This window comes from Phyllopteryx taeniolatus, chromosome 1 (assembly GCF_024500385.1).
Source record: "Phyllopteryx taeniolatus isolate TA_2022b chromosome 1, UOR_Ptae_1.2, whole genome shotgun sequence".
Lineage (NCBI taxonomy): Eukaryota > Metazoa > Chordata > Actinopteri > Syngnathiformes > Syngnathidae > Phyllopteryx > Phyllopteryx taeniolatus.
In genome coordinates this window covers 35,161,376-35,188,717 of record NC_084502.1, presented here as the reverse complement: position 1 = coordinate 35,188,717, position 27,342 = coordinate 35,161,376, and the positions used below count along the sequence as shown (strand labels likewise).

General features: G+C 42.7%; 1 protein-coding gene across 1 annotated transcript in view; it reads left to right on the top strand.

Moving 5' to 3' along the window:
* Positions 1–1,731: 1,731 nt before the first annotated feature.
* Positions 1,732–27,342, top strand: part of vwa5b1 (von Willebrand factor A domain containing 5B1) — a 42,813-nt gene continuing 17,202 nt past the window's right edge. The window contains exons 1-18 of the mRNA XM_061791379.1: positions 1,732–1,870; positions 1,964–2,125; positions 3,390–3,609; positions 3,843–3,997; positions 6,014–6,145; positions 7,998–8,122; positions 9,616–9,792; positions 10,642–10,752; positions 14,260–14,462; positions 15,254–15,368; positions 17,841–18,026; positions 18,747–18,945; positions 19,306–19,502; positions 19,713–19,905; positions 21,587–21,880; positions 22,986–23,123; positions 24,286–24,414; positions 25,037–25,108. Coding sequence (XP_061647363.1) covers positions 1,732–1,870; positions 1,964–2,125; positions 3,390–3,609; positions 3,843–3,997; positions 6,014–6,145; positions 7,998–8,122; positions 9,616–9,792; positions 10,642–10,752; positions 14,260–14,462; positions 15,254–15,368; positions 17,841–18,026; positions 18,747–18,945; positions 19,306–19,502; positions 19,713–19,905; positions 21,587–21,880; positions 22,986–23,123; positions 24,286–24,414; positions 25,037–25,108 — 2,947 coding nt within the window. The remainder of the gene's footprint in view (positions 1,871–1,963; positions 2,126–3,389; positions 3,610–3,842; positions 3,998–6,013; positions 6,146–7,997; positions 8,123–9,615; positions 9,793–10,641; positions 10,753–14,259; positions 14,463–15,253; positions 15,369–17,840; positions 18,027–18,746; positions 18,946–19,305; positions 19,503–19,712; positions 19,906–21,586; positions 21,881–22,985; positions 23,124–24,285; positions 24,415–25,036; positions 25,109–27,342) is intronic.

Below are 27,342 nucleotides of genomic sequence, written 5' to 3'. Positions count from 1 at the left end.
CGGCAGTAAGTCGGACTCGTTTCCGGTGAGGGTTGGTCTCTGCCAAGGCTGCCCTTTGTCACCGATTCTGTTCATAACTTTTATGGACAGAATTTCTAGGCGCAGCCGAGGCGTAGAGGGGGTCCGGTTTGGTGGCCTCAGTATTGCATCTTTGCTTTTTGCAGATGATGTGGTTCTGTTGGCTTCATCAAGCCGTGACCTCCAACTCTCACTGGAGCAGTTCGCAGCCGAGTGTGAAGCGGCTGGGATGAGAATCAGCACCTCCAAATCTGAGACCGTGGTCCTCAGTCGGAAAAGGGTGGCGTGCCCTCTCCGGGTCGGGGATGAGATCCTGCCCCAAGTGGAGGAGTTCAAATATCTTGGGGTCTTGTTCACGAGTGAGGGAAGAATGGAACGGGAGATCGACAGGCGGATCGGTGCAGCGTCTGCAGTGATGCGGACTTTGTATCGGTCCGTTGTGGTAAAGAAGGAGCTAAGCCGAAAGGCGAAGCTCTCAATTTACCGGTCGATCTACTTTCCAACCCTCACCTATGGTCACGAGCTGTGGGTCGTGACCGAAAGAACAAGATACCGGATACAAGCAGCCGAAATGAGTTTCCTCCGCAGGGTGTCCGGGCTCTCCCTTAGAGATAGGGTGAGAAGCTCGGTCATCCGGAAGGATCTCTGAGTAGAGTCGCTGCTCCTCCACATCGAGAGGAGCCAGATGAGGATGCTGGGGCATCTGATTCGGATGCCTCCCGGACGCCTCCCTGGTGAGGTGTTCTGGGCACGTCCCACCGGGAGGAGACCCCGGGGTCGACCCAGGACACGTTGGAGAGACTACGTAAGAGCTGGATGAAGTGGCTGGGGAGAGGGAAGTCTGGGCGTCCCTGCTAAAGCTACTGCCCCCGCGACCCGCCCCGGATAAGCGGTAGAAAATGGATGGGATGGATGGATGGATTTCTCTCTCCAAGTGTTTTGAACTCCTGCTTTGATGCCAGTATTCTTTTGAAAAGAATAATACTGCCTGGACAAGCTATGACATGGAGAAGATCTGTGTTGATGGAACTCAACTTTCAATAGCATGTTGTTTTTCCTTAGACTGCAAACTAGTTGAGATTGAATCCACTGTTCCTCTTCTGGTTGAAACCAAGTAGTATTTTGCCTCAATTAGACTGGGTTACAGTTTTTTTTTTTTTTTTTTTTTGTATGTTATTTTTTCAACTGATTAAGGACAGTTTTGCATCGCTGAATCTGAAAATTATATCTGTTTTTCTGGTTCAGGTCAGCGTTTAATGCCAGGTTGTTAACAGTTTATTAATCAAATGTTACAAACTTTGGTTACTGTAAATTGATTAGTACAAATTGATAGAAGTAAGTACCTGTAAATTAATCTTACGCTATCATCGTTCAGAATTCAGGGCATGAACCTCAGTTTATTTGAACTTCTAAAGCGAAAATACCTGTACATGTAAACAAAAACATGTGGCCATAGTTCAAAAAGTTGACCAACCATCCATTCTCTTTACCGCTTCTTCTCACTCGGGTCGCGGGTGTACACCCTGAACTGGTCGCCAGCCAATCGCAAAACCAATATGATATTTGGATTCAACACATCAAAATTGTCCTAATTCAGCTAAAAAAATCTTCCAATCCTGGAGGTTCCACTCTATCTTCCTGTCAGCTAGGTCATATGGAATTGGCATGTAATGACTGTATCTCTCTACTATGTAAATACTCAAATGCAGTGCCATGCCTGGACTCATCAACAAGGAGAATTGTAGCGCTCTACCTCTCAGTGTCTCTGACATCACTTCCTGTGTCAGGGGCTACACTCAGGCCATGACCGCTTCCATGGCATATGAAAATTTTGAGGATCATGCCATTGAAGGTTAGTTTATTTTTCAAATCCTCTGAATAGGCATCATTACCTGATCTATTCCCCCCTGCATGTTATTGTATTTCCTCTCTGGTGGTCTTGCAGGTATCTTCATCTATCCTCTGGAGGAAAAAAACATTGTTGTGGGCTTTGAGGCGTTGATCTCCAGTCAGATTATCACACTGGAAATCAAGGACAAAGCCAAGATTGATGACTGTTACCACAATTCATGCAGCACACCGAATGGAGTCCCGCCTAGTGGCGTTGGTGAGTTTACTGTCTTTACATCGTTTTTAAGCTACTGTATATACAATACATACTGTAGCTCAGAATGGATAGATGCTTGATAGATATATAGACAGATCTAGGTCTCGCTTATCCACTATCTATCGTCTTTAACATTGTGCATTACGTATTTAGCACAAACACACAACAATATGCACACAAGTATAGGGACAACTACAGAAAGTAAAAAATCTGGGAACACTTTCTAAAAGATGTTGGAGTATGTCTGAGGTTCGAGGTAACTGATGTTGGACCTGAGAGCGGTCACAACATCTCGCTTGTAGTTAATCCCCAAGGTGTTTTATAGGCTTTTTTCTCAAACCACATTTGCACCCCACTCATTCAAGTAAGCCAACGTTGACCTCACTACTGTATGTGCTGTAGCAGTCATGCTGAAATAGAAAAGGGCTTTCCCCAAATGGTTCCCACAAAGTTGAAAAAATAAAAATGCCCAAATGTCTTGGTAAAATTAAGAATTAAAAGGTCTTGTCCAAGACCCTATAAATTAATTAGGTGTTTAAGAGTGGTGTCCCAATACATTTGTCCATATAGTGTACACCAGTGATTCCCAACCAGGTTGCCGTGGCACCCTAGTTTGCCGTGAAAGCTGGGTGTTGTGGGAAATTAGTCAATTTCACTTAATTTGTTGGAAAATTATTATGTTTTTTAATTACAAATATATCTTAGGCCATCCATCTATGCAAGCGGATAGATTAAATGCTCTTCCATTATTTGGCAGAAGGTCCAATAAACCCTGTAGCCATTCATAAAGCACAATAATTTATAGCTTCCTGTGAGTATATCAGTTTTGTGTTCAATTAAACAGGCCAAGAGTTCATACTGAGTAATGAATTTAGACGAGATTGTCATAATTTCAGATTTCATACACTTTTTGTGACGTTTTTGTGTGGTTGCTGTGCTGTGAGGTTTTTCTAATGTAAAATTAGTGCCTTGGCTCAAAAAAGGTTGCGAAACACCGGCGTACTGTACACTATGTCAGAATCAGAATCAGAATCATCTTTATTTGCCAAATATGTCCAAAAACACGCAAGGAATTTGTCTCCGGTAGTTGGAGCCGCTCTAGTACGACAACAGACAGTCAATTGACAGAGAACACTTTGGAGACATAAAGACATTGACAAAAAAACAGTCACTGAGCAGTAAAGGGTTGCTAGTTATCTGGTAATGCCGGTACATTTTTTATGTCAAGTCAAGTTGAAGTGAACTAATCCAGTTGGTCTTCCAGGACATATATTTCTGGATGAGGATTTGGAGAGAACAGTCCTTGTAGTGAATCTGGGGATCATTCCTCCTTTGGAAACAGTCCAAATTCTGGTCAGTACCTCCTGTGAGCTCTCCACTCTGCCCAGCGGGGGCATCAGTGTGACCACGCCACCAGTGTGCACCCCCCGCGTACAAAGGAGCATCAACGAGGAGCAGGGATTATCCCCAAACTTCTCCAGAATGTAAGAAATACACAGATAGCTGTATGCGGAAAAGCACTTTTCTTTAAAAAAAATCCCCTCCCGAACATCATGTTATGTTTTCTCTAGTATTCATGTATTTTAACTGAGAATTTAGTATTAAGAGCAATCCTGATTCCTTCTAAGTAATAAGTTCCTGTTTCTATTAGAAAAGCGACCTTGTTGTCATGATGGTTAAACACGTTTCTTTCCAATAAATATTTCCTTTCTTTTAGGCGGAACAAACTTCAGTGTGACTCTAGCCCACACGATCATGCTCTCACCTCAGCTCACTTTTGCTTGTCTGCTCTGCTGGAGGATGAAGCCATCAACTCCATGGACTACCAGTTTAACTTCCAGCTGGAAATACGAGCCCCTTATCTCCTTGCAGGTCAGAAGTTGAGCTTTTCAGTGGACTGGGCTTGTTCTTTAAGTAGTGTCCATTGTGTCTTTACAATTGTCACTTCTTATTTAAGGTCCTTTCATCTCCAATATGAAGCTGTAATTACACGATAAATGATGATACTAGTAACAATACCAACCCAATCTTCCCAATCTTATTGTTGAGGTTTGAAACAACAATCCTTGCTATACTCTGACACTGAAACACTGAAAACATCCTTGAAAGAATACAGGTACCAACCTACCCATTGTAAAAATGCAGGTTTACAAAAAATACAAAAAAAAAAGAAGAACAAGAAATAGACACCAACCGACAGCAGTGAAAACACCTTCCTTGACTTAGGACTGTTTCTGAATTTTAACGGAAACATTTTTTAAAAATTTAATCATGTTTCATGATGATGCCATTAATCTTTAGATTAGAACACCTTCAACAGCAATTTCACAACCTCCTTTGTGGTGGAGGCAATAATTGACCACAGCAGGTATACCAATCTGGCAAAGTGAGCAGATGTACCACCGATGCACAGTTTTTCCTCACTCTGTCTTTTGCACTGTTTTCCGAATTGAGTATAAATAAATAACTGCTTGGCTTGGACCTGATGACATCATCAATATGCGGTTTGTCTCCTCAATTACTACCCAAATTCCAATGAAGTTGGGACGTTGTGTTAAACATAAATAAAAACAGAATACAATGATTTGCAAATCATGTTCAACCTATATTTAATTGAATACACTACAAAGATAAGATATTTAATGTTCAACCTGATGAACTTGATTGTTTTTAGCAAATAATGATTAACTTAGAATTATATGTCTGCATCACATTCCAAACAAGCTGGGACAGGTGGCAAAAAAGATTGAGAAAGTTGAGGAATGCTCATCAAACACCTATTTGGAATATCCCACAGGTGAACAGGCTAATTGGAATTAGGTGGGCGCCGTGATTAAGTATAAAAGGAGCTTCCCTGAATTCCTCAGTCATTCACAAGCAAAGATGGGGCGAGGTTCACCTCTTTGTAAACAAGCGCGTGAGAAAATAGTCAAACAGTTTAAGGACAATTTTCCTCAACGTACAATTGCAAGGAATTTAGGGATTTCATCATCTACGGTCCATAATGTCATCAAAAGGTTCAGAGAATCTGGAGAAAATCACTGCATGTAAGCGGCAAGGCCGAAAACCAACATTGAATGCCCGTGACCGTCGATCCCTCAGGCGGCACTGCATCAAAAACCTACATCAATGTGTAAAGGATATCACCAAATGGGCTCAGGAACACTTCAAAAAACCAATGTCAGTAAATACAGTTCGGCGCTACATCCGTAAGTGCAACTTGAAACTCTACTGGACGGATGCAAAGTGGAAAAGTGTTCTGTGGTCCGACGAGTCCACATTTCTAATTGTTTTTGGAAATTGTGGACGTTGTGTCCTCCGGGCCAAAGAGGAAAAGAACCATCCGGACTGTTATGGACGCAAAGTTCAAAAGCCAGCATCTGTGATGGTATGGGGCTGTGTTAGTGCCAATGGCATGGGTAACTTACACATCTGTGAAGGCACCATTAATGCTGAAATGTACATACAGGTTTTGGAGAAACATATACTGCCATCCAAGCAACGTCTTTTTCATGGACGCCCCTGCTCATTTCAGCAAGTCAATGCCAAACCACATTCTGCACGTGTTACAACAGTGTGGCTTCATAGTAAAAGAGTGCGGCTCTTAAATATAGGTCGAACATGATTTGCAAATCATTGTATTCTGTTTATATTTATGTTTAACACAACGTCTCAACTTCATTTGAATTGGGGTTGTAAAAACAAAACAAATCAATTGAAAGAATTCTACTGGTATAGTGGACACGTGTTTAAAAAGTTAAAGGGAGCGGAATTTGCACAATTTGGAATGTGTGTAACAGCTACCCTGACTCATGATGTCATGTTCATGTTGGTGTGCCGGAAAGAGGTTAAAGAAAGAAAGTGACATGATGGTTTAATTTTGTGTAGGTGTGGAGAGCCCGTCTCACGCCATCCGAGCCGACGCTGACCCTCTAGCCCGCTCAGCCACCAGTGTGGTCATCACCCTGGCGGACAAGTACACTTACGACTGTCCTGTTAAGATACTCATCTACCCGAGCGGTGCGTCTACAAGGTCACACTCAGATGGTTTAGCACTCACTCCAAGTCTCCTCCAGGCCAACTAATGATGCATTTGTCTGCTTCATGTTGCATTAATGAGGGCCACAAAAAAAGTCCTGGTATTAAGTCCATCTGAGGGCGCCACTGTGTGGGTGAGATGCTCCGGGTCTTTGTTGTTTTCTCTCCCCTAGTGTCACCTTGTTATAAAGTATGTGTGGGCCGCTTGTCTCCCAGAGGCAACAACCTTCTCTGCTGATCCGCTTGTCTCATGAAGGCTTTGTTGACAAAGAAACCCACAGCCGGTGGTGGCTAATTTAGATAGATAGATAGATAGATAGATAGATAGATAGATAGATAGATAGATAGATAGATAGATAGATAGATAGATAGATAGATAGATAGATAGATAGATAGATATATAGATGGATGGATGGATGGATGGATGGATGGATGGATAGATGGATAGATATTGAGTTCACAGTGAACACCCGCTATTCTCGGAGGCCTTGCTGCGGATAGCAAAAACACGTGAGCATTCAAACGCATAAAGGTTTGTAATTGCCTATAGATGCCACAAGATGGCAGCAAAGCACTTTTTTTTTATGTTAGAAAAGCTATGACCTGACGAAATGAAGTTCCTCCCCTCAGTTCACCATCGGCATGAAGATGCCACCAGATGTCGCCAAAACAATATTTTCATGAGAAATATTTGATATGAGACATGGTGTTGGCCTGTGCACAAAACAGTGACTAGGCACGTTTTTCACTGAATAACTGATAGGTTTCCCCCAAAAAATAATCATTGAAAATGCGAATACCGAACCACAGAAATGCGGGGGTTTGGTGTATTGTGAATACATAAACTTGTTTCATTAATGGAATAGGCTCAGCATGCCCACGACCCTAGTGAGGATAAGCGGTACGGAAAATGGATGGATGGATGTTAGTTTCCAGATGACGGATAGCTGGAAATATAGGACCTCTGAAGAGGAAAAAAAACTTGCAAACCTGGGGGAAATTGATGTACAGTACCCCAGCTTTTGCAAGATACAAAAATCTGATGGCTCAGTTACTCCACCTGCTCACACACATTAAACCTGTATTTATTGGTTATACTAGATCTCACCATTGAGTACATCTTGTTCTGGGTGGAAATTAGTTTGAAGAAGAAGAAGAAGAAGAATCACTTTTTATTGTCATGAACATGCATGCATGCACACACATGCATACCGCAAATCTATGCATTATGTTTAAAAATCATTTTTTGAGGTCGGAACCTGTGGTATGTTGCCAATTATAAAGCATAGTGAGTGGGAATTGCACAGCCCTTGTGTTTTTTTTATTATTTTTTTTAAATGGGCATGAATACTGCCTAGCATCAAGTTGGTGACCAAATTAAGTGGTGTGACCAAGAAGAATCTGAGAATTTCTTTTCATCTCCATTGCACCTGCTATTCATCAAAAATATTGTTTGAATAGTTTTTACAATGAAATAAAACAAATTGTTGTTGGAAGACTAGAGTAAAAAGGAGAGTCTGCACCATCATCTTTGTTTTATATATAAATGGCACTGCATAGGGCACAAACATCTGTGCCCCGAAGCCCATTAAAAAATGGCACCTGAGAGCCAGAGGACTCCAATGCTTCGTACAGCAGAGAAAGGACAGGGTTGAACACTCAGTCACACTAAGGAAATTACTCTGAAATGACATGATAATCATAATGAGACAAGTTTATAATTTTTTTTTTTTTACTACCTGCTGTATATGATGGGAGTCCTGCCCCACTTCCCCTAGCTGCACACTGACCAGTTGCATCAGAACTATTGTAACACTTCTGACTTGTCCCTCAGAACCTCACATGCCACAGGTGCTCATAGAGAGTGGAGACATGACGCAGGACGAGTATGATGAGTTCATCCATGGCCGCAGCGACTTCATCAAAGCCACGAAGAAGGACTCCAGCAATGAGAGGAAGGTAAGCCTGTCATCAGCAGTTGAGCTGAGTGCCTGAGCTGAGGAGATCCGTGTCACAACAAATGTGGTTTGACGCGTAACACAAAATGAAGGTCTGCCCCTTGCAAAGACGGACCAACATGAATTTGCTAAAGCTTTTTGAAGTAGTGTGTCAGCGTCCTCTTGTGCATGTCAACCACACAATTACTAATCACACAGTGTAGTGGAAAATAAGACATTTTCAAACTACTCAGAAAACTGCAGAACAAACTCTGCCTTCATTTGACGCTATTTTAAGAATAATAAGAGTTAAAAATCATGAACAAACTTTGCAGCCATTATTTTCTGTTTTAATTATTATACATTTGATTATTTTACATAATTACAGACTTAACTATTATTTACATCCATACATCAATTTTCTGAGCCGCTTATCCTTACAAGGGTCGCGGGAGTGCTGGAGCCTATCCCAGCTATCAACGGGCAGGAGGCGGGGTACACCCTGAACTGGTTGCCAGCAAATCGCAGGGCACATATAAACAAACAACCATTCGCACTCACATTCACACCTACGGGCAATTTAGAGTCTTCAATCAACCTACCATGCATGTTTTGGGGGATGTGGGAGGAAACCGGAGTGCCCGGAGAAAACCCACGCAGGCACGGGGAGAACATGCAAACTCAGAACTCCTCAGAACTGTGAGGCAGACGCTCTAACCAGTCGCCCACCGTGCCGCCCTATTATTTACAGTATTACATATTTATTGTTGCTTTGTTCAAGGGCACTTCAACAGTAGTCAGAAAGCAGACTTGCATCTATCTGACAACTAATTGACATTTGCCAGTGTGACTAAAAAACAGGCAACAAGCTTTTGCATGATAGGAGTGGCATATGTTTCCAAATTATTCGACCTCAGGAATATTCGACTTTAGAAGTTCCATTCTTCTTTTCCTTTCGGCTTATCTCGTTAGGGCTCGCCACAGCGTGTCATCCTTTCCCATGTAAGCCTACCTCCTGCTTCCTCCTCTCAAATACCACTGCCCTCATGTCTTCCCTCACGACATCCATCAACCTTCTCTTTGGTCTTCCTCTCGCTCTCTTGCCTAGCAGCTCCATCCTCACCATCCCAAAAAAAAAAAAAAAAAAAAACCCAATACAAAGTATGTAATGTACAATGTTTTTAAACCTTTATGTACTTAGCGTATTTGGTCTTATGCAATTCATTTACATGCACAGCATATTTTTACAGCGAAAACAATCAGCTTGTCAACACCACAATATGTCTTTACAATAGCACAAGTTGGGCCTCGCGATGCCTCATGTTTGTTCTTATAACAGCTTTCGCTTGTGTGGTCATTTGTCCCTTCAGACATCAGTGCGACCAGCTTTAACATCACAATGCGTTTCTATGGAAACACATCAATTGACCATCACACTCGGCCTGAAATTTTGCTGTTATATCCACAACTGGGAGTCGAGCTCACCACTCATTACGTCTCCTCTGTGTTACACAGGTCGAAGCCATCCACAGGCGGCTGCACAAGGACATCCTCCACAATCCTGTTGTCATGCTCAACTTCTGTCCCAACCTCAAGCCTGTCAGCTCCGACCTAAAGAAGGTGCACGGAGAGTTCATCTTCCTCATTGACCGTAGCGGCAGCATGAGCGGTGTCAACATCAACCGCGTAAAGGTACTTCACTATCTGAAATTATTAAATCGCATCCATGTTATGTCATGCATGAGGAGGAAGTGAGTCCATTTGGGCCATTTAAGGTTAAACGTCATGTTGACTGGGACTCCACTAAACTCTTCATTAGGTGTCTCATTAGTAAGGCAGTAAAAAAAGTTTGATTTGCCAGTCAATTACCAAAAAGAATAATGATTATATTCAACACGTTGCAATAGGAATCAAATACAGTACAATGGAACGTCTTTACTTACATGCCTCCTGATGTTGTCCAATTTGAAATTCAACAAGACATTTCAGGAAAAGTATGCCTTTAATCCATGCACCAAACTCCCGTCATCACTGTGCTACATACTGTAAGTGTTCTCTTCTCAGAGCATTAAAGGATTAACTCACATTTTCGCGACACTCATTTCGAAAAAAGGAGTGGCCTTAACGAGTGTTCATCTAAAGATTGTACAATGGGCTTGTTCTTCTAGAGTACTGTTTGTAAGACATTTTCTTTAACATGAATTCTCAGTGCCGGATGTTGGACAGACACCCACTAAGCCCATGTGTAATATTAGTCAGTAGCATACAGTACTTTACTAAGAGCTGTGCTTTACTCCATATAGTAAAATTGTACCTTGAAAATTTTTACTGGTGGCGAGGTGGCAAGGAGAAGGTATTGATCTGACCTTCGACTGTTCTCTTAAAATCAGCTGGTTTCTTGCCGCAAAACAGAATGCACTGGAACAGTTCCTTTGTGGTCCTTGTTGCTCAGCAAAAGAGTTTAGTTTTGTCAAAGGTTGTTATTTCTACTGCTTTCACACTATGTTGTGCTCACATATTTGATGTATCACACTGTCCCAGGATGCAATGGTGGTGATTCTCAAGAGTCTCCTACCAGGCTGCCTGTTCAACTTAATAAGCTTTGGCTCCACCTTCAAATCTCTTTTCTCCTGCAGTCAGAACTATGAAGAGGTAAAACTGAAAACTTCCTGTATTTTATGTGACTTGTTTGTGCTTTTTCTTTTTTTGTTAACAGTGCATCTGCCTACTGTATAATGTTAGATACAGTGCCATTAAAAAGAATGTGCCTCCTTCATTATTACTAATATTTTTTCATCCATCTATTTTCCGAACCACTTATCCACACTAGAGTTGAGGGTGTCGTGGTGCCCATGTCAGCTGACTTTGTCCGAGAGGCGGGGTACACCCTGAACTGATCGCCAGCCAATCGCAGGGCACATATAAACAAACAACCATTCACATTCACACCGACGGGCAATTTAGAGTCTATAATTAATCTACCATGCATGTTTTTGTAATGTGGGAGGAAACCGGAGTACCCGGAGAAAACCCACGCAGGAACGGAGAGAACATGCAAACTCCACACAGGATTTGAACCCCGGTCCCCAGAACTGTGAGGCAGATGTTCTAACCAGTCGATCACTGTGCCGCCCGATATTTTTTTCATTTTGATCATACAACCCCAATTCCAATGAAGTTGGGACATTGTGTTAAACATAAATAAAAACTGAATACAATGATTTGCAAATCATGTTCAACCTATATTTAATTGAATACACTACAAAGACAAGATATTTAATGTTCAAACCGATGTTCAAACTTTTATTGTTTTTAGCAAATGATCATTAACTTAGAATTTTATGGCTGCAACACGTTCCAAAAAAGCTGGGACAGGGTCATGTTTACCACTGTTACATCACCTTTTCTTTTTACAATAAACGTTTGGGAACTGAGGACACTAATTGTTGAAGCTTTGTAGGTGGAATTCTTTCCCATTCTTGCTTGATGTACAGCTTCAGCTGTTCAACAATCCGGGGTCTCCGTTGTCATATTTTGCGCTTCATAATGCGCCACACATTTTCAATGGAAGGCAGGTCTGGACTGCAGGCAGGCCAGTCTAGTAGCAGCACTCTTTTACTACGAAGCCCCGCTGTTGTAACACATGCAGAATGTGGTTTGGCATTGTCTTGCTGAAATAAGCAGGGGCATCCATGAAAAAGACGTTGCTTGGATGGCAGCATATGTTTCTCCAAAACCTGTATGTACCTTTCAGCATTAATGGTGCCTTCACAGATGTGTAAGTTACCCATGCCATTGGCACTAACACAGCCCCATACCACCACAGATGCTGGCTTTTGAACTTTGCGTCCATAACAGTCCGGATGGTTCTTTTCCTCTTTGGCCCGGAGGATACGACGTCCACAATTTCCCCAAAACCTTGAAATGTGGACCCGTCGGACCACAGAACACTTTTCCACTTTGCTTCAGTCCATCTAGATGAGCTCGGGCCCAGAGAAGCCAGCGGCGTTTCTGGGTGTTGTTGATAAATGGCTTTTGCTTTGCATAGTAGAGTTTCAAGTTGCACTTACGGATGTAGCGCTGAACTGTATTTACTGACATTGGTTTTCTGAAGTGTTCCTGATCCCATGTGGTGATATCCTTCACACATTGATGTCGGTTTTTGATGCAGTGCCGCCTGAGGGATCGAAGGTCACGGCCATTCAATGTTGGTTTTCGGCCTTGCCGCTTAAATGAAGTGATTTCTCGAGATTCTCTGAACCTTTGGATGAAATTATGGCCGTAGATGATGAAATCCCTAAATTCCTTGCAATTGTACGTTGAGGAACATTGTCCTTAAACTGTTCAACTATTTTCTCACACACTTAAACACACAAAGGTAAACCTCGCCCCATCTTTGCTTGTGAATGACTGAGCAATTCAGGGAAGCTCCGTTTATACCCAATCATGGCACCCACCTGTTCCCAATTAGCCTGTTCACCTGTGGGATGTTGCAAACAGGTGTTTGATGAGCATTCCTCAACTTTCTCAGTCTTTTGTCCCACCTGTCCCAGCTTTTTTGGAACGTGTTGCAGCCATAAAATTCCAAGTTAATGATTATTTGCTAAAAACAATAACGTTTATCAGTTTGAACATTAAATATCTTGTCTTTGTCATGTATTCAATTAAATATAGGTTAAACATGATTTGAAAAATCATTGTGTTCTGTTTTAACACAACATCCAAACTTCATTGGAATTGGGGATGTAATTAAATGTTTTAGATCATCAAACATTTTTTTTAACATTCTACAAAGACAACCCAAGTCAATATAAAATGCAGTTTCTAAATAGTGATTATATCTATGAAGGGAAAAAATATCAAACCTGTCTGGCAGGACAGGGAAAAAGTAATTGCCCCCTGAACATACTGTAACTGGTTGAGTCACCCTTGTCAACAAAAGGTGAAATCAAGCGTTTGTGAAAACTAGTGATGAGTCTTTTGCTTTGCTGTCATTAGTCCACTCTTGTTCGCAGAATTGTTTTGTCATATTGGACGGTTTTTGACCATGAACTGTCCATGTAGGGTCATACCACAGCATCTCAACTGGATTGAAAAAAATAAAATAAGTTTTAAGTCCTAACTTTGAAATGGCCCCTTCAAAAGCTTAAATTAAAAAATATATATATATTTTTTTCTTTCTGTGTGTGTGTGTTTTTTTGTTTTGTTTTCAGAGTTGGACTTGCTGGTATGTTTCGGGTCAGGTTGTTATTTTGCTGCATAACCCAAGAGTATTTGAGTTTGAGGCCACAAGCTGATGGCTATATGTGTCACGTACGTGGTTAGGGCGAAGGCAAGGAACGCAAGCCAAGAACATGGTGGACCCAATTGCAGGGAAGCAGGGAGGCAAGGCAGGAGTGCGGGAATCTCAAAATAATAATATTTAATCACAATGATAAAAACAACTGGCGACTATGACATGGCAAGACATGTGACAACGACAATGAACCGACGAGAACTGAAAGAAACCAGGGAACTAAATAGAAACAAATTGACGAGACAACGAGGAACACCTGGACAAGACACGAGTGGCTGGAGAGAGCTGATTGGTCGACACAAAGTAGACGAGAACAGGTGGACACAACAACCTAATGAGCACACGACAAACATGGAACACAGGAAAACATGGAACAAAACTAAACACAACCCAAACCAAAACACAGACCATGACAATATGTTCACCTGCAGGATTTTCTGGTAGACAGCAGAATTCATTGTCCCATATAGAGAAACTGGGTTTGTCAATTGTTACAGTAGATTAGTTTATAAAGGAATGGAGACTTTAATTTGAGATGCATTTCTCATCCTCTGCAGGACTGTTTAATCTATCTTTTTGTGGCTTATACAATATCACTTCAGCTTCATATTACAGATCAATCAACTCCAGTGATGAGGGTAATGGGGAGCTTTTTAAGATTGTTAGTGGAATGAAACAAAACTGATATATAACTCAGTAGTTGAAGTGTGTGTCAGGAGAAATAATGATCGACAAAAGTTACATTTTATTTTGTTATTCTCTTGGTAGCTTCTTTCGTGTTTTCATCGACCATAATGTGTTTTTGTAAAAAGTAACAATAAACATTGGTGTTAAGTTTTCCCCCCCCCCCCAACATAATCCAGGAAGCACTCGCTCAGGCCTCCGAGTACGTTCGGAAGATCCGAGCCGACATGGGGGGTACAAACATCCTGGCACCCCTCAAATGGATTCTGAGGCAGCCAATGTTTCCTGGACACCCCCGTCTCCTTTTTCTGGTGACTGACGGGGCGGTGAGCAACACAGGAAAAGTGATCGAGCTGGTGCGCAGTCACACGCGCTACATCAGGTAGGTCAACCACGTGCACGCATCATCTTATGTTTCTGCTTGTTTTGTACACAGGACATGCTTACGATGCTCACTGATGCCATGGACTAGCATTTGAGGGATTGGCGGGGTTTAATTGCAACATATATTTATTGATTGATCTTTAATCCCATCAATATGCAATCTGTGAATATGCAACTGAAATAACATCCCCAGTAATAATATGTCAAAGACAAAATCGATCCACAGCACTGAGGGAAATCACCTTGTTTTTCTGCGCAGCCCCGAGTCTCTAAATCCTTCTCTGGAGTCACCATTTAAATGGAGTACTGTAACTGCCTTTGTCTTGTCGCTATTATTGAACGACTGCCCCCAAATGCTCACACATACAGATCTTGCCAGTTCAGAAATGGATTAATCTCTTTTTCCATCTGGTGACATTTCCACTTTATCGGCCCGGTTTTTGACTCATCTCTTGTGTTTTGGCCTTGATTAAATTTTGCTGACGGCTGCAAATGGATTTTTACTCTGCCAGTAAATCCATACATCTCTGACTGCGAGATAGACGCACTCTCCACCTTGGTCCCATTAACAGATTCCGTATGGTTAGCTATAATGAACAGAAAAGCAGTGATTGTAAGGTGCCATCACCAGAGGATCTTATCACTGACTCAGCTTTCAACCAAATTTGCTAGGAATAAATCACCTACACTGCTCACAGCCAATTTAATACGTAATCTGAGGATTGTTATGATATGCAATTCTTGATGACAGCATCTTTCAGCATTCATGTTCAAGTTATGTTTGCACAGATGCTTTACGTTCGGCATCGGACAGAATGTTTGCAGAAGGATGGTGCTCGAACTAGCAGCAGTGTCCAGAGGAACAGCTGAGTTCCTGGCCGAAGGCGAGAGGCTCCAACCAAGTGTATGTCCTTTTACCAATATTTCAGACAGCTCTTTTGCAGTTCAGTCATGATAAAAACGTGACCTGATCCAACTGGCAAATGAACCAATCAGGTTTCAGGTTACCCTAAACATCATAATGACGGCAAAACTAACGGTAGAATGTAAAGAGATGAGACAGTTGAACACATTTTTGGGTTAGCATGTATGCAATTAGCATGTCATATGGTAGTATCGTTGACCAAATATTGCCCAAATTTAATCAATAAATACACCATTAAATAATTAATAAATTGTGTCATTCATTAATTAAAATTTTGATTATTAACTCATTAATATACAAATTCATTTTATGTAAAAGAATGCTTACTAGGACTGGTTGTTATAATCCCTTAAATTATCAGCTGTATGGGTTGGAGATGTTCTGGGTGCGGTTGGGGAGGGTGATGACGACTTGGTGCCACTGATCCGAAACATCATCAGTTGTGCAACCTGGTCTCATTGAGTGTTTTGGCCTTTTTCTCACAAAACACCCTCATCTGAGGCTGGCCCATCGCAGGCTGATCAGATCTGGGTGTGTGGCGCATCGGCGGCACCAGGCCGTCATTTAGGAAACAGTCCATCCTGTTTCCTTACATTTCAGTCACAGCCAGGGACTCTCTCTTTGATGGCCTTCCTTTGGGCCTGCCCTCTGATTCCCACCTCCTTTAGTTAAGTACATAATGATTTCACTATTTTCTGTAATTTCCTGTGTATAATACACTCTCGAGTATAATATGCACCCACAAAATCGACCTCCAAAATCAGGAAAACCCTTCTACCTATGTATAATATGCACCGTCAACAAAGATGGTGATTGACTCAAATCAATGCTCAAGGATACGGTAAATATAAAATTTTAATAGTACTGTTGAAACTAGTACAGTTTTAAGGTTCCCTTCTGACAGCAACAGTGATCAGTTTCTTCTTAAAAGCAGCAGAGTAACTTGTCCTTTTCCCAGAGGTGGGACTAAGTCACATATGTGCAAGTCACAAGCAAGTCTCAAGTCATAACCTTCAAGTCTCAAGCAAGTCCCAAGTCACTGTGGGAAAGAATCAAGCAAGTCACATCGCCACTAAATTTCAAGCAAGTCAAGTCATCACTTGGTTTTAGCAAGTCGCAAGTCAAGTAAAAAGAAATCTTACTCCAGTCACAACATATACTGGTGTGGTAATCAAATATTCTTTCACAAATTTCTTTCCCCATAAATCATAACACAAAAAAAAGTATTCACACCTCATAAACATTAAATAAAAACAACTGAGATTATGATTGATTAAATGTATTTTACTGAACTGTTTTAAAGTTGTATTTCAAACTCAATTTAACTGAAGTTTATTTCAGAACAGATTATGCTGTGTACTTTGTGGTGAGAGCCTTGTAACTCCTGCGGTTCTTAAGAGAACACAATTAAGCAAAAGCCTAGACTGTTTTCTATTGGTCAAATATAATTAAATGTGTACCTAATGGCGCGACACGGTGAGCGACTGGTTAGAGCGTCTGCCTCACAGTTCTGAGGACTGGGGTTCAATCCCCGGTCCCGCCTGTGTGGAGTTTGCATGTTCTCCCCGTGCCTGCGTGGGTTTTCTCCGGGCACTCCGGTTTCCTCCCACATCCCAAAAACATGCATGGTAGGTTAATTGAAGTCTCTAAATTGCCCCTAGGTGTGAATGTGAGTACGAATGGTATTGAGTACTGTGATTGGCTGGCAACCAGTTCAGGGTGTACCCCGCCTCCTGCCCGATGATAGCTAACATTTAAATGGTGACACTTCAATAAACAGGTTCAGTAGTATGAAAATTATATTCACACGTAGCTACTCACTATTTATGAGTAGTCTTGTAAAGACGCAAAATCGTATGCCCTCAATAATCTCTGTGTGATATGCTCGCACATAAGGGTGCAAAAAAAGTGGCTGCGCTAGTAGACTGTCGGGAGGGAAGATGCATTTTCTGGGTGTAGGCATAGTTAGCTAGCTAACTGCATATCGTAATTGCTAACCGCTGATGCAAACAAAGGTGCTCAAGTTCTTATATAATGGGGTATGGACAATTCATGCTGCAGCCAAAGTGCGTCACTGTGATTGGTATTAGCCACACCCAAAAAAAAACAAAAAAGATCAGGAAACCTGAAATGGTGAGAAACATTTTAACACAATGTCTCCGCAATTGAGTACTACATAATACTCAGTCTTTGCACATGTTTTTAGCAATTATATTCAAACAAATCTCTGAATTCCCTTTACAGGGTCTTAAACGATGCGGAACATACCGCTCCTAAGACCAAAAATTATTCCTGTTTGCATTCTTGTGACCACTACAAGAAAAGTGTTATATCACACGGTTTGTTGTGACACATTTTGGTTTGCTTAACCCTAAAGTGGGAGAAAGGCACCATTTTTTTTAAACCCATCAATGGATTCACTACAACCTAACTATGTTATTGTCTTGGCAGATGATAAAGTCTCTGAAGAAGACCATGTGCCCGGTCCTCAGTGACATTTCCATTGATTGGCTTTTTCCCGAGACCAAGGAAGTCCTGCTTTCACCGGTGGGCAACACCTTCCTGTATCCTGGGGACAGTCTCATTGGGTACGCCGTGGTTTGTGATGCCACCCGCTACCACGCCGACCCCAAATCTGTAAGTATGACGTCTTAGGCCACTGTCCCATTGAAACAGACATACTGAAACGTACAGTTTCCCGCTATGCAGTTCTACCTTGAAACACCAAATGCAATGCACACAGATCCACAAAGCTGACTGATGACACTCTAGTGTTCATGTACCATAACTGTGAAAACACACTAGTGCTTAAAGGTGAAGGAAATTTTTTTGGGCAGGAATATATTGTATTTGCCCCCACTAGTCTAAACAGGGTATACTGATTAATTAAAATTAAAATGTATTGCACATAAAAGTTGAATAGAATTGCCTCAACATTTTTGAAAAGATTGTTTCTAAATGATTAAATACAAATATATTCCACTTATAAGTTAACTACAACTGAATTGAATATTCAGCGTTTGAACATCGAATTCAGTGATTTTTTTTCATACCACTAGAGGGAGCCCGCATACAACTGGTGGTGCTCGTACCACACTGAGACTCACTAGTGTAGTGTACATAAAATGTTGTAATGGAAAAAGTTAAACTGTAAAATTAACTAAAAATCACGACATACTGTATAAAAGTTTGGTTTTGGTTGACTTCTGAGAGTCCATTTAAAAAGACCATCATGCAGTGTTTGGCCTTTGAAGTGTAGACTCCACACATGTAGCCCTCATTATCTTCCCTAACCAGTCAAACATAAGACCTTTATCTTTATCGACACACTTCTCTCACATTTGTCATGATTTACAGGATAAAAGAAGACGATACAGCATGATGCGCTCCGTCGGCTCTGGCAGCTCTGTCTTTTATCCCTCCCAAGAGGAGGATTTACTGAAGACCTCTGCTGATGAACAAGCATCCTACAGAGAAACACCCAGCGAGGCTCTCCATGACTCCAACCAGGACTCTGTGATGGATGCCATCTCTGTTGCTATGGAACATGACGGCGGTGAGAACCCCACTAAGATCACTTCCTGTGTATAGTCTACACACAATGTGGGCATTGATCATCAATTGGGTTTGTTTTTCTGGTGAACAGATTTCAACAGCGCTATTTTTAGAATGGTAACGGAGCCAAGATGCTCGAGGTTACTTGTCCCCTCTCTACTAATCAATATTGCCCATCAGTCTTTTTCAAACCTTCAAGGGATTATTTTTTTCAAGCAAGAAGATTTTTCTAAGCATTCTTGAGCCAACATCTATGATGCTTTTTCCTCATTATTTCTTTTTTCCACTTCCAGTATTACTGGTCAAGTCATTACATGTCTTCACTTAACCTTCTTCCTGGGCCTTTCTGCTCCGTTGTCAGGGTTGGAGGGTCAGATGTCGGCAAGAAGGCGAGCGTACAGCACCAACCAGATAACCGAGCATTTCCCGGCTAAGAAGTACACTTCCAGCGATCCCAGCTCCATCATGCCGAAGAATCCTCTTAGGCGAGCCAAAGTCCAGGAGCTGATTGGCTACGTGAGCCCGGACCACGAGGCCCAGTGGAAGAGAGACTACCAGGTGTCACACTTTTGAGACACACATTGATAGTGAGGAGAATGTCAAGTTGCCAACACTTTTCAAATTTGGGGAAAATCTTTCATTGTATCACTCGTTTTTCATTACAGTGGAGCCAAGAAACTGCTATAACTACAGTATTTGAACATTCAGTTGACGTAATTAATTATTATTATTTTTTTAACAAAAAATTCACGTTTGTGTTATGTTCAGCCTCAGCTGGTCAGTCTGTGTGCCGCATCCTCCGGAGAGCATCCGGCAGGCATACCCCTTCCACTCCAGAATGACCCGCCAGGGGAAGTGGGCTCGGAAATGTCGACATCGACCCCAATTCGCAACACTGCGGGAGAGGATGGTTCTAGATCGTCCACAGACAGCCATTCTTCAGGAAGTGTGGGAGATACAGGTGAGACATAACATTTGTTGGAACCTCTCATTTAAATGCCCCTGATTTCATATGATTTGGTGGTTGTGAGAAATACGCCTGTCTAATGACGCACAAAAACCCAGACGAACGACATCAGTGCAAAGCTTGTGAGACTACCGCTCAGTGCGACTCTAAAGTTTTTTTGCAAAGAGGAACGAGAAAAACAGGATTCCAAATTTATTGCAACGCAGTGAAGTTGTTCACACTGCTCAGTACAATATGGCTAAGTCAGGGGTGGTAATTAGATTTTTAAAATGGACAGATAGGCAAGGTCATTCTTAGATGGAGTGAATTCTTTTGTTAAAATGTGGATGTAAAATATGTTAAATTGTTGATTTCAATAATGAAATGTAATAATTAATTCCCATTTTATCATTAATCATGTATTATAGGAAATATAAATTAATAAAATAATGACGGACTCCAGTACGCCGGCAAAACTAGTGAGGATAAGTGCTAAGGAAAATGGATATACAGCGGCTGAAATAAGTATTTAACACGTCACATTTTCGTCATTAAATATATTTCCAAAGGTGCTATTGACATGAACATTTCACCAGATGTTGGGAACCACCCAAGTAATCCATACATACAAAGAAAGTAGAACAAATAAGATCAGAAATTAAGTTGTTAAGTTCCTTTTTGCACCTCCCTTTCTTCATGTGTTCAATACTTTTTCCCTGTGTCATTTCACATTTTTACACACAACTTATTTTCTGAGCTTATTTGTTCTACTTTCTTTGTATGTTTGGATTACTTGGGTTGTTACCGACATCTGGTGAAATTTTCAGGTCAATAGCACCTTTGCACGTATATTTAGTGAGAAAAATGGTGACGTGTTCAATAGTTATTACAGCCGCTGTAAATACATCCATCCATTTTCTGAGCCGCTTCTCTTCACTACGTTCGCGGGCGTGCTGGAGCCTATCTCAGCTATCATCGGGCAGGAGGCGGGGTACACCCTGAACTGGTTGCCACCCAATCGCAGGGCACATACAAACAAACAACCATTCGCACTCACATTCACACCTACGGGCAATTTACAATCCCCAATCAACCTACCACGCATGCTTTTGGGATGTGGGAGGAAACCTGCGTGCCCGGAGAAAACCCACGCAGGCACAGGGAGAACATGCAAACTCCACACAGGCGGGGCCGGGGATTGAACCCCGGACCTCCGAACTGTGAGGCAGACGCTCTAACCAGTCGCCCACCGTGCCGCCTGTAAATACATATACAGTAAAATAAATAGATTAAAAAATTGTTCAATGAAATAAATCATTCAAGTAACCATGCTTTTTATTAGATAAATAAAAATAACAAAATTACAGTATATTTTAATTAACACATTTTAGGGGAAAATGGCTAAATTAATGCAACAATATTACAATATGTACATTATAAAATTGCAGGACTTGATAATGTACTGTAAATCCTTGGTGGAAGATGGATGGCTGAAAGATTGTACTCTATACTGTAAAGTGAGCTGCTCATAGACTGTTTATGAAATCCCTCTCAACACACCTCCCACTACAGAATAATCTGTCAAATAATCTGATTCTGTCTGATTTTAGCCAGATTTGGGGAATCGGTTTCAAAGTCGACCAGATTGTCTTCATGTACCGCTAAAGAAATCATTCTCCTTCTTGTGGTGTTACAGAAGGATATAGCCACCAGCTGTGTCAGGCTGAAATGCCACAAGAGATCCGCAGCGCAGACGCAGGCTCGGCGGGCAAGCAGCGAGGAGAGTGCAAGGCAGTGGTATCAGGACTGCTCTGCGGAAAGGCTGTGCAGTGGGAGGTCCTCTTTGACGTTGAGCCCTTCTTGAAGGGGCGGGAACGTGAGGAGAAGGTTCACGAGGAGCTGTGGAACGAGACCTTCCACCATCTGGCTGCCCGCTCCATCATCCACGACTTTGAGCACATGGCAGAAAGGGAATGCGACATTGAGCACGGTGAGATGTGGTTCCGTTAATAACTGATTTATGAAGACAGAGATGAAATTCTACCATTTACATTATATAGGCTGTGCCAAGATCTAAAACCTTCAGGGGTTCTTGTTCTAAGTGAGAGAGACAGAATACCTTGGTGGCCCTGGGCATCCAAACGACTTTGGGTAGGCATGAACAACTCCGCCCGGCCCCCTTCCCCTCTAAAGAATAATGTACAGTATTTTGATCAGGAGAAAATCCCGTCCACACTTTTTATAGAAATAAAGAGTTGCATATTGATATTTACCTCTTTCCATCCATCCATCCATTTTCTGAGCCGCTTCTCCTCACTAGGGTCGCGGGCGTGCTGAAGCCTATCCCAGCTGTCATCGGGCAGGAGGCGGGGTACACCCTGAACTGGTAGCCAGCCAATCGCAGGGCACATACAAACAAACAACCATTCGCACTCACATTCACACCTACGGGCAATTTAGAGTTGTCAACTAACTTAGCATGCATGTTTTTCGGATGTGGGAGGAAACCAAAGTGCCCGGAGAAAACCCACGCAGGCACGGGGAGAACATGCAAACTCCGCACCGGCCGGACCGGGGATTGAACCTGGTTCCTCAGAACTGTGAGGCTGACGCTCTAACCAGTCGGTCACCGTGCCGCATTTACCTCTTTCCTACCTTGTTATTGTTGATAATTATTGTGAGAAATCATTAACTGAATCAGTGTCTCCACATAGACGAATATCATGAATTATTAACAATAACATATAATTCAAGGTAATTTGAGCAAATTTGTTGTTTTTGAAGTGTGTAACAAACTGGTAGCCCTTCTCATTAATCAGTAGAAGTTGTTCTCTCCTTCAAAAAGGTTGGTGACCCCTGATATAAACGGTTGTTTTCAGGCAGCAAAGCTGAATAAGTCTGTTGGAGAAAGAGCTCCTATGCTGCTGCAGTCTCATGGAGAGGATGTGAATGATTGTCAGTTATTTTTAAATCCTTCGCACTAATGCCGCTACCCCAGCAGACAACATCAAAGTAGATGGCGCTTGCTACCACACACTGGTAAAAGTAAAAATTAAATGTGATATTATATGGTATATTTCTATGTGATTTCACAGGCATTGGCAGGAAGTACCATGTTTACGCCATTCACACCAGCAAAGCATGCAACATACTGAGCAAATACACTGTGTTTGTTCCCGTGGACCTGGACACAAATGAATGTCTGCAGACGTGTATTGAATACATCAACCCTGGTGAGTTGCCTCGACTCGTGCAGCTTTTATTGTCGGGTTTTCAACCATATGATGACAAAAACAACACAAGTAAATCCTTGTGAATGTGTTCAAATATTAAGATGTTTCGCAAAGAAGCAGTGGGTTTCAGGTGTGTCTAGTTCAAATATATCCGCAGGTGTGTCTGTAATTAACTCAGACGTTTCCCAAAAAATTACATCATCTGGGTTTTCCCAAATTAAATGCATAGTAATCTTACTCAATGTAAACTTCTGACTTTGTAGAAAGTCATAAAAAAATTGCCCAAAAAATTATTCTCTCATTATTCTGGTATTTACCAAATGCAAATAATTTTGGTAATCCTATTTCACCTAAACAGGAATTGTCTGATTTCGTGTCAGACAGTGAGGAAAGTGTCTTCTTTCATAAACTAACATCTGGATATCTGGTTTCAACTGCAGACATACAACTATAAATATATATATATATATAGTGAAGATGCGATGTCTCCACATCTTCACTGGACTGTATATGTCTATAGTATGATTGAATAACCACTACCATAGCAAGCCAGCATAAGCTAACAACCAATCTTAGCAAAATTAACTTCAAAATTGTAGTGGTACGATGAAATGTAGACCTTGAAATAAATAAATAGTACTTCCAGGAGTGGGCTTTGATGAGCTTAACTAAATCTTAACTTAAATGCCACTGAACAGGGAACGAGCCAACGCCAAAGTGTTGTGTGCAGGGATCAAGCCAGGATGTGACGTATTTATGTTCAGGGTGATGAAATGTAGCCAAGAGGAGTGACTGCACTCGTCAAACCTTTAACAAGAGTCAATGTGTCAAGATATGTGCACCGCAGTTTGAAAGTGCATCATGATTTCAGACAATAGAGATGAACAAAACAATGTTACTCATTATTATCTACAGTATATATTTTTATCCTGCTCATATAAAAATAGATATACAGATATTTTGAAATATTTTAGTTGTATTAATAGTTTGAAATATTGTAATTTTATTATCAATATTTTTATTAATTTTTTTGTCTTCAAGAAAAGTAATGTGGTAACCATCACCAGTGGTGGGGCGGTACCCTAGCCCACCATTGCTTTGAACAGAAAGAACCCTTTTATCGAATAGTTAAACAAACATGACGTCTCTTTCTCACTTTTAGGTGATGACTTAAAAAGAAGCTCACGCTCCAGTTCAGGAAGCAGGAAGAACCGCGCTTATTGCGTTGGACTGGGCCACTCTCAGTCTGGCGGCGTGTCGGAGGAAGCGGAAGACGTGTTGCCGCCCAGCAGTACGCTGCTTTTGATCTCAAGTAGTCACATCGCCCCTCTTATGACATGTCACGCGATGCAAGTTAATATCACTGAAAGAATGCACCTTTTGAGTTATGACATTTTTTCTTGTAGATTCAATGTCAAGCTGAATTTATTATTGCAGTCTGATTCTTTTGCTTTTATCCTACATACAGTATGCATACTATATCATAAATAACTGGAGGATGCCCAGCGGTGATGATCAGAATCAGAATCAGAATCATCTTTATTCGCCAAGTATGTCCGAAAAACACGCAAGGAATTTCTCTCCGGTAATTGGAGCCGCTCTAGTACGGCAACAGACAGTCAATTGACAGAGAACACTTTTGAGACATACACAAAACAGTCACTGAGCAATAAAGGGTTGCTAGTCATCTGGTAATGCCGGTACATTTTATTATTTTATTTTTTTGTCAATTGTGCAAAAAGATGCAGAGTCCTCTAGCACTTCGAGCAGTTGGAATGACTAATATTACAATAGTCCGGTGCAATGACCATTGTGCAAAGGGCGCAGAGACTTCAAGCGAGTAGTCGATGATAATAGCTAAATCAAAGACACCACACTAATCCATGTCCAATTTTGGGGGTTTCTTGTGTTAGGTGTAGAAGATGGAATTTCTCCATGCAGCACTCTGTCCTCGTCCAGCTGGGAGAGATGTAGCTTCACAGAAGGTAAATACCGCACCCACCAAAGAAGGCAGATGTAACAATTAGCACCATCATTTAAAAATGATTACAAAGTCATCTCAGGGCAGCAATAATGGCTGAATGATTAGCACGTCTGCCTTACATTTCTGAGGTTTGGGGTTTGGATCTTGGCTCTGGCAATCCTATATCTTGTCCTGGCTTCTCTCTGTTTTTTCCCCACATTAGTTTTTCTGGTTATGTGACTTTTTTTACGTGATCACTTATTGCTAGCCCAATAATACAATTAGAATAACCAGTTACACCTAGTATGCTCCCCTCCTTGATCCGTCACCTTATCGTGGTGGAGGGGTTTGTGTGTCCCAATGATCCTAGGAGCTAAGTTGTCTGGGGCTTTATGCCCCTGGCAGGGTCACCCATGACAAACAGGTCCTCGGTGAGGGACCAGACAAAGCACGGCTCAAAGACCCCTTATGATGACGACAAACGATGGACTTGGTTTTCCTTTGCCCGGACGCGGGTCACCGGGGCCCCCCTCTGGAGCCAGGCCTGGTGGTGGGGCTCAAAGGCGAGCGCCTGGTGGCCGGGCCTGCGCACATGGGGCCCGGCCGGGCACAGCCCGAAAGGGTAACGTGGGTCCCCCTTCACATGGGCTCACGACCTGTGGAGGGGCCATTGAGGTCGGGTGCAGTGTGAGCTGGGTGGTGGACGAAGGCGGAGACCTTGGCGATCCGATCCCGGCTACAGAAGCTGGCTCTAGGGACGTGGAATGTCACCTTTCTGGCAGGGAAGGAGCCCAAGCTGGTGTGTGAGGTCAAGAAGTTCCGACTAGATATAGTCGGACTCGCCTCCACACACAGCTTGGGCTCTGGTACTAGTCCTCTTGAGAGGGGTTGGACTCTCTGGAGTTGCCCACGGTGAGAGGCGACGAGCAGGTGTGGGTGTAATTATTGCCCCCCGGCTTGGCGCCTATACGTTGGGGTTCACCCCGGTGGACGAGAGGTTAGCCTTCGGATGGGGGGACGGGTCCTGACTGTTGTTTGTGCCTATGCACCAAAAAGCAGTTCAGAGTACCCACCCTTTTTGGAGTCCTTGGAGGGGGTGCTGGAGAGCCCTCCAGCTGGGGACTCCATCGTTCTGCTGGGGGACATCAATGCTCACGTGGGCAATGACAGTGAGACCTGGAAGGCCGTGATTGGGAAGAACGCCGCCCACAATCAGAACCAGAGCGGTGTTCTGTTATTGGTATTCTGTGCTCATCACGGATTGTCCATAACGAACACCATGTTCAAGCATAAGGGTGTCCACACGTGCACTTGGGACCAGTACAACCTAGGTCGCAGTTTGATGATTGACTTTGTGGTCGTGTCATCGGACTTGCGGCCGCATGTCTTGGACACTCTGGTGAAGAGAGGGGCGGAGCTGTCAACTGATCACCACCTGGTGGTGAGTTGGGAACGTCTGGCAGAATCCCCTGTCAGAAGAAGTTGCAACGCCCACCTCCGACAGAACTTTGCTCATGTTCCGGGGGAGGCGGGGGACATCGAGTCCGAGTCGACCATGTTCCGCGCCTCCATTGATGTGGCGGCCGACCGGAGCGGTGGCCGTAAGGTGGTCGGTGTCTGTCGTGGCGGCAATCCCCGAACCCGTTGATGGACACCAACAATAAGGGATGCCGTCAAGCTGAAGAAGGAGTCCTATCGGGCTTTTTGGCCGGTGGGACTCCTGAGGCAGCTGATGGGTACCGGGTGGCCAAGCGGAATGCAGCTCTGGTGGTTGCTGAAGCAAAAACTCGGGTACGTGAGGAGTTCGGTGTGGCCATGGATAAAGACTTCCGGACGGCTTCGAGGAAATTCTGGTCCACCATCCGGCGTCTCAGCAGAGGAAAGTAGTGCACCACCAACACTGTGTATAGTGGGGATGGGGCGCTGCTGACCTCGACTCGGGACGTTGTGAGTCGGTGGGGAGAATACTTCGAAGACCTCCTCAATTCCACCGACACGCCTTCCCATGAGGAAGCAGAGTGTGGGTTCTCTGAGGCGGACTCTCCTATCTCTGGATTTGAGGTCACCGTGGTGGTTAAAAAGCTCCTCGGTGGCACGGCCCCGGGGGTGGATAAGATTTGCCTGGAGTTCCTCTGGATGTTATGGGGCTGTCCTGGTTGACACGCCTCTGCAACATCGCGTGGACATCGGCGACAGTGCCTCTGGATTGGCAGACAGGGGTGGTGGTCCCCCTTTTTAGGAATGGGGACCGGAGGG